This window comes from Octodon degus, unplaced genomic scaffold, assembly GCF_000260255.1.
Source record: "Octodon degus isolate 3935 unplaced genomic scaffold, OctDeg1.0 scaffold00131, whole genome shotgun sequence".
NCBI lineage: Eukaryota > Metazoa > Chordata > Mammalia > Rodentia > Octodontidae > Octodon > Octodon degus.
In genome coordinates, this window is record NW_004524707.1 from 5012232 (window position 1) to 5020599 (window position 8368).

An 8368-nucleotide genomic window follows, 5' to 3' on the forward strand; every position below is an offset into this window, starting at 1 on the left:
TGCTCCTGAATCAGCTGGGTGGGTCTTGCCTCTAGCCTCTTTGCAGGGAGTTCTGCTGAAGGGTTCCTCTCTGGGCCTGCATTCTGGGTTGAATGAAGATCCGTGGGCCCTGGGTGGTCTCACTCACTCCCTAGGCCTGCGCTCTGGGTCTATTCAGGATCCATGGGCTCTCAGTCATCTCACTCACTCACAGGGCCTGTGCTCTGGGTTTATTCAGGATCCCGCAGCCCCGGGTCATCTCTCTCACTCTCCGGGCCCGTGCTCTGTATCTATTCAGGATCCATGGGCCCTCAGCCAAGTGATCTTTTGAATAGCTCACATTTTTCTCACCAATTGGAATGCTCACTGCTAAGAAGTATAGCATTCTCTGAATGATTTCTATATGCCAGAGCTTGTGTTAAGTATATTACAAGTAGGTCAGGCATAGTGGTACACACCTGTAATACTAGCACTGAGGAGACTGAAACAGGAGGATCATTCCAAGGTTGAAACCAGCCTGGGCTACAAAGTGAGCTCAAAGCCAGCCTGAACTGCATAGTAAGATCCTGTCTCAAAAAGACAAATAATAATAATAAAAACAAAAAAGCATATTAGATAAGTATTTCAGTTTAGAAATGCTATTATTCATGTATTATAGCTAAGAAACAGCATATTTGGGATTTACAGGTCATCTAATGTTAGAGCTCATACTTTTAACTACTGTGCTGTTCCTATAAATAATTTGTATCTAATTTTAGCTTCCACAATAAGAAAAAGTACTGAGATGATTGGAAATCCAGATGTGGAGCAGGCTGCACACCTCATCTGGCTCCCACGCCATGTCCCATGAGTCCTGTGGCCCTGCTTTCTTCCATATGTGGCCTTGTCCTCAGGCTGACAATGAGCTCACTGCAGTGATTCTAGGCCCCATATTCATGCACAAAGATGTTCATCAGCACAACAAGGATTACTACTCCCAAAACCACTCCCAAGAGTAAAAGAACTTTCTGAGACATTCCAATAAAATCTCTTCAAGTTTCGTTAGTCCAAAATGGTCTACGTGCTCATTCCTATATCAACCATGAGTTTAAAAAAATGAGATTACAAGGTTACAAGCTTCAAGCTTACCCTGGAGTTAGAGATGCTATTAGATTTCCGTGGGCATATGAGCCATAGAGGTGAGGAGTGTCAGTAAGGATTAAGGGCCAGGGAGATAGCTCAGTGGTCTAAAGTGCCTGCTTAGGCAAGCTTAGGCAAAAGCACAGGGATGGCGGTTCAATCCCCAGCACTACATGCCACACTAGCCCCGCCCCCAGGGTGGGCTAAGCTGGCCACAAAAAATAAAATAATATATATATATTGAGGATTAAATCCAGCTCTCAGGGGCAGAAAATTAAAATAATGTGGGTCAAACTAGGTTGAAGGTAAATCAAGTCTGAAGGTAGGCGGCATAGTCAGTACAGTACTGCAACTCCAAAATAACCCACCTCTGTCTTGATACTCCATCATCCTCAACATGCAACTCCTCCCACGTTTCAAGTTGCTCTGGCCATGGCCATCATAGCCACTTTCAGACACCAAGGAGGAAGGAGTTCAGAGCACTGAATTTTCCCTTCAAGAACATGACCCAGAAGTTACACAATGCAATTCTGCCCAGACGCCACTGTACAAGACTTGGTCACTTGGCAACATGTGCTGCAGGGAGCTGTGACAGGTGAACTTCATTCTGGAGAACCATGAACCTAGATGCAAGTCAGGAGCTCCATTATGGAAGAAAAAAAAGAGGACATGTGGGAGAATACTAGTAGTACATGCAACAGGTAGAAATAAGCGTTCAATTAGGGTTCTGCTGGAGAACAAGAGGCAAGAACTACATATTCATTACTCAACTGACAGTGGGTACCGCAGCCTGGCTGGAGTCACCAGGCCAGCCCCAGACCAGTCATTCTTCTGGTGGCATTAGAGCCTGGGGTGGGACAGCCTGTGTCACATAACCCTTCCTGAAACCTGGCTGTGAGACATCCCAACCCAGTTTTTATGGCTGAGGATGGAGTTGGAATAATTTCCTAAAAAGACAGGTTTGTATTTTCTATCTATCAACTATTTTTATGTTAAGAATTTAGGATATTATATTTTTGACCATCTAATATTTCATGAATGGTTTTCTTGTTTATTATTTATTTGCCCTTTACCTTTAGAGTGATCTTATTATGGATCCTATTTTGACATAAAGTAAATGGAGGTTTTATAAAATCAAATAATCTGTACCTTTACATCTTTTTTTTTCTGTCTTTTACAACCAAGGACATTATAAGTATTCACCTTTACTACAGTCTTTTTCTAGTTAGATTATATTTGTGTCAGTCAGATATTGCATTCCACTGTAACCAAGTCCCATTAACTCTGGATTAACAAATAGAAGCTCCTATTTCTCCAGTAAAAAATCCAGAGCTGGTCTGGTAAGCTTAATGTCTTCAAAAATCTAAGCTCATTCCACATTTCTGTTTATGATCCTTAGTGTTGAACTATTCCTCAAGTTCACAAAATGATTGCAATAATTCTAGATATCACACCTGAAGTTAAAAAAGAAATGATAAGCCCAATATAAAGGACCTACACACCATCTGAATCTGTTTTGTCAGGAAATCAGTCTCTTCCTGGAAATCCCATTCATTAAGCTTTGCAGTAGCCACAATTATACCACATGACCAGCAAAGAAAGGCAGTCTTGAGGGGAGGAGTGTCTTCATCTGAGTCCGCAGCTGTCCTGAACACCTTCAGGTCTTATTATTAAAGAAAATAGAAGTCATATTGCCATAATTTTTCATCGAGTTTTTTTTTTATATTGTAAGACAAAAAATTAATCATTACCAATTAGCTAAACAACTTTCCCAACATCTTTATAAGGAAGCACTCCTTTCATCATTAATTTAGGACACCTTTACATTATATTTAAAAACATAGAGGCTCCAATTTCAGTAATGGTGAAAAGGCACTAAAAGGCCAGGGCTCTTCAGATAGCAACTACAAACCTTTGATAAAATATAAAACACAACCAGGGGCTGGGGATATAGCTCAGTGGTCTAAGTACCTGTCTGGCAAGGGCAAGGACCCAGGTTCTATCCCTGATACTGCATGCTGTGCTAGTCCTGGAACACCGGGCACACCAAGCCAGCCACAGAAACCAAGAGTGGTGGCCTCTAATCCCAGCACTGGGGAGGTTGAGACTGGAGGATCACTGTGAGTCTGAGCTGAGTAGTGAGAGCCTGCACCAAATAAATAAATCCATAAAAAGATTTTTTTAACAAATTAAAAAACACATAACCATTGAAGCACTGGCAAATAATAAGAACCCCAGACAGAAATTAGAGAGTTATTAACATTTGGAAGAAAGCACACTAGCTATAAAGTCAGCTTTATAACTTTATACCTAGAAGCATCCTAATCAACACCATGTCTGAGATGGAAACCTACATTTTTACTAGATTGACATTTTACTAGACAGAATTTCGGGTGATGATGGCAGCTGGAACATGAAGGGGAGAAGCCTCAAAAGGGAGGAGTCATAGCTCCCTGTTCCCCAAAATAAGACTTGACTGGAAAATAACCTGAAAAACTAGAGACTAAAAGAGCCAGCCCCCGTCAGCCTGTCCTCGCCCCCCGTGCCGGCACCATGCTATGGCTCCAAGGCCCCTCTGCAAGGTGGGACAGTTGTGGACAGGCTGAGTAGGGCCGGCATTTATTATCTCTAGTTTATTTCTTACTTTTGGAAAAGCGGAGGAAGCCCTGGATTCTCCATCTCATTCTAAACCTCTGTTGTTCCTTAACTGTCAGGGCAATGCAGACACCACACAGCTATGCTAAGATGCAAATGGTTGAGCAGAAGTTTCAGACAGTACCCTCTGCAAGAGACCAAGTTTCACCCAAGTTAACTGCCCAGTTTAAAAGAAAAGTCAGGGGCCGGGGAGATGGCTCAGTGGAATAAGTGCTTCCCTGGCAAGCGCAAGGGCCTGAGTTCAATCCCTGGTTCCGAAAAAAAAAAAAAAAAAATTAGAAAAAAAAAGAAGTCAAGGATCTGAGACAATATGGCAAAATCCAGAGATGCTGTAATCCTTATTTGTAATATCCAGGGGACAGAACAAAACCTCTATGCATTCAGGAAGAGAAAATGTGACCTGTAGGAGGGAAACAACCAATGAAGATCTGCCTGAAGATTACCCAGATTTTAAAGCAGAGAGGGATTTTAAAGCAGTTGTTCCAACAAGGCTCAGCAAAGATTGTGAGGTCTCAGTCCACTTCTATTCTCTCGTCTTGGAAAGCATATAAAAGTTAGGTTATCATATTACACATTTACACATATGTGTAAAAGTCAAAAATAGGGATTTTCAATACCCTTGTGTAAAAGTAAAATGTTCCCTTTGCATTATCAGTGACAGTTTACTGAGTGCGTCAAAGGCACTTGTCGAGCTCCTGTGTTCTAGCTCTCCTGGGTGAGCAGTGGAAGAGTCAGCAGCTGTGGGTGGCCTGGCTCTCATAGCCCAGCTTCTTTACCGTGCTTAGTAAAAATCTAACCAATCTTTCTCTGAAGTAATCTGTCTTTCAGCCCACTCTACCCTCTCTGTCTTTGATACCCTAATGGTTTTCACTTCAGATATTCCACACAGCAGAATAACTTGGGGAGTGGTGAGAAATAAAACTAAGAGAGCAAACAGACTCCACAGGGTTCTACAAAGCTTGCTACAAAGCAATACACATAGCTCTGTCAGAAGCTGAAGTGGAATACACTGTTAACCCGTTTCTTCAACTTATCCTTTAGGGAAAGTAAGCCATCCTCTGATTGCTCCCTACTCTGCAAGCAAGTTTGCTCTGGATGGATTCTTCTCTTCCCTCAGGAGTGAGTTTTTAGTGAACAGAGTCAATGTGTCAATCACTCTATGTGTCCTCGGCTTAGTAGACACAGGTAAGCTGAAGGCACTGGAGCAAGTGCCCTCCAGGGTGCCCTGCTGGCCAAGATGGGTAAAAAGGAGGCTGCTCTCCTGACCTGGGAATGATGCACAGGCCAAGGCTGCAAATTCAAGTGCTTGTGACACTGGTGGGATTTCTAGCCACCCTGTGGCCCTCTTTTCCATGCTAAGCACCAACCAGGTCTGCTGAGTGGCACCCTACTCATCACTTCTGTCCTCAGGGACTCTCAGTAGTCATTACTTTTCTGTATGAGACTTATTGAATACATATGTATTTTTCTTAATCATATCGATAATAGTAAGACATACCAATATAAACCCTTCAGTAAGTTCTAAGAAAGACAATATCATTTTTGTGCTATTCTTGCTAAAAAAATATACCTCAATTATGAGAAAATTGATATATTCAATTTGAGGAACATTCCACAAAACAACTGATCGGTAATCTTCAAAGGTCAGGAGAGGCAAAGATTGAAGAAAATATAAGAGATTACTAAATTCTGTGGTAGATTAACAACTGGTGATCAACTTGTAACACCCAACTGAACTAAACCAGCATGGTGCTGGGTGTGGGAAGCCTACTTGAGAATTGCTGCCACAGCATAAGAGGCAGAATTGAAGAAAAAGAAGAGAAGCTATTGGTTCTCCTGGGAAGCCTGTCATATTGGCTTTCCTGATGAACTCAGCTGTTCTCATTATCGGAGGAGCTCAGGACCTTGTTGTTGCTGAGGTGGCTGCAGTTCACTTTGGGGAAGCTCTGGTTCTTACTTTGAACTTGCTTTCAGACTTGGAGGGGAAGGTGGTACACTGTTCAATGTCCTGAGGGGGAAGGGGGGGCTTGTTGTGCTGGCTTTCCTGAGACAGACTCAGCAGTTATCATCAGAGGAGCTCAGGACCTCACTGTTGCTGAGGATGGCTGTGGTGCTTTTTAGGGGAGCTCTGGTTTTTACTTTCAGTGTCACTTCCTGGCTCCAGTGCAGATTCCTCGGCCTGCTGACACAGACCTTCCATCCTGCTGGCACAGACTTTCTAGCCTCCACCACTAAACTCGGGGCCTTCCTAGTGCAGATCCATAAAGCAGACCTAAATGGGACATTGTCATGGGCCTTTGGCCTCCAGGTGAACATTTTGGGGGCCATTATGATGGACTCTAGGTCTCCAGCTGGACTCACTTAAGGCGTTACCATGGGATCCAGGCCCTCACCTACATTCTTTGGTCTTAGTGTATGCACACATTTCCTGCATTCTCTTTGTACATGACTTTTTGGGTGACTATTATAAAATAATCTTATAAATTATATATCTTGTATGGTTCCCCTTGCAAAACCCTGAAGTACAACAAGGACATTAGAAAAAAATCAGTTTTGTAATTTAGCTAACTCTGTTACACTTCTTGATCATTGCATAATGGTTATGTATGATGCTACCATCATGGGAAATAGAGTAAGGTATGTAGAGAACACTTGGTACAGGTTTTCTCAAAGAATGTAGCAGATATTATAAGAAGTTTTACTTAAAGAGTAACTGAGTAATCCAAGCACTCAGGAGGCTGAGGCAGGAGGTTAGCTGCAAGTTCAAGTCCAGCCTGGACTACAAAGTGAGTTCAAGGCCAACCTTAACTATATAAAAACAAAAAACAAAAAACTATAAAAAAAAAAAAACAACTTCTCAACTGTATAGTGAAACCCTGCCCCAAAAAGTCCAAAATAAAGAGTAATTCAATGTTAGAGAATGAGATAGGCGAAGGTACAGAGTAAAACAACAAAGAAAGGGAAAGAGAAAGAAGCTGTACAGTATGAAAACTTGGAAAGAAAAAGAACCAATAGTAGTCCTTCTAATGAAAGAATGGACCGACAGCCTGACTTGCATCTTTCCTTTTACAAGTCAGTAGGTTGCTATCATACAACACTCTGGTTCCTCACACACACGTAAAATGAACTTCTCACTGGCCATGAGGGTATCACATGACTTCCATTCTCATTCTGTCATGGCCCCCAAGATACACCCACAGCCACATAAAATCAAGGTTCATGACTCAGCTACCCCAACTAATCACCTCTGCCTGCCACCACAGGTCTCTATCCAGGCAGGAAAGCCCCTAATTCCTATTAGTCTCAAGGCCTCTCTTTGCCAAACAGGCTCTGAACACAGCCATCCCTTCATACACTCCCTCTGGGGTTTGTAAGGTGGAAGCATTGGAAGCAGCCCTCACAATTAAGTGTGGTGTCTGTCGGTCTTCCATCACAGACTCAGCTCATCTAGGTAACCCCACTCTTCCTTTGCCACTTACAGAAACAGCCATGAAGGCAACTTCTGGGATATACACAGGCTATGCAGCTCCAAAGGAAGAGTGTGCCCTGGAGATCATCAAAGGGACAGTTCTACGTCAAGATGAACTGTACTATGACAGATCAATGTGGACCACATTCCTGCTAGGAAATCCAGGAAGGAAGATTATTGAATTTATCACAACAAAGAAAATTAAGTGGGACAAAATAATAGGCAACTAGAAACTCCCTTGAAGTTGGTCATGTTTAAGAATCCTGGAAACATTCTGCCCAATATTTCTCCTAGCTCTATTCTTGAAGGCATCATCCCAAGGGAATAACTAAAGCAACATGTATGCTATGGAGTACCTCTCACAATTGGAAGGAGTTCTTCTAACTCTTGCACAGTGGAATTATAATTATAAGAAATGTTATCAACTACTTTACAGCCTGCAGTTGTGAAACCGATACATAGGTACAGTTTTATCAAGTTTACCTCCTGTAATATTAGGATGCTTAACACAATATTAATTATAATAAATGTCACACAATTTGAAATTGGTAATGACTTGAGTTCATGCAGTATGGTTCCTTTAAGAACACAAACAAATGGCATCTGTCAATGTTCATTTGTTATTTCAGAGTGTGGACTTTTTATTTGCTCTCGAGTTAAGGACACCATGAACCCTCAGGAGGTGGGCGTCACACTTTGATCATCTCTGCGTGTTCCAGATACTCCTGCACATGGCTCCTCTGAGAAGTAGAGCCCTGCACACGCGGCACTGATGCAAAGTCAGGGACATGGCCATCACAGCACTCATGCCTGTAACATAAGTGCCCTCAGAGTCCATCAAGCACATACGCTTTCCATGGAAATGTTCAACTCTGTATTGGATGCCTAGAGAGAGAGAGAGAGAGGGAGCTTAAATCTCAGTATTCACTCATTTGGTCATTCACTCCACAAATACTTATCAAACACTTGCTAGGTGTCATGGAGCTTTGACCAACTAGGGAGCAAAACATCAGCTATCCTACCAACCTAGCAAAGCCTTCTATTGGTCAGAACCCAACAGGTGCAAGATAGCACCCTCTTGTTGAGTCATTTTAGTATAATTTAATAAAAGGGAGGCCTTTTTTGTGTTTACTACCTATAAGAAAT

General features: G+C 42.3%; 1 protein-coding gene across 1 annotated transcript in view; it reads left to right on the forward strand.

The window, feature by feature from the left end:
• Positions 1 to 7774, forward strand: part of Hsd11b1 (hydroxysteroid 11-beta dehydrogenase 1) — a 29269-nt gene extending 21495 nt beyond the window's left edge. The window contains exons 5-6 of the mRNA XM_004641203.2: positions 4795 to 4938; positions 7235 to 7774. Coding sequence (XP_004641260.1) covers positions 4795 to 4938; positions 7235 to 7452 — 362 coding nt within the window. The 3' untranslated portion in view covers positions 7453 to 7774. The remainder of the gene's footprint in view (positions 1 to 4794; positions 4939 to 7234) is intronic.
• The last annotated feature ends 594 nt before the right edge of the window (positions 7775 to 8368 follow it).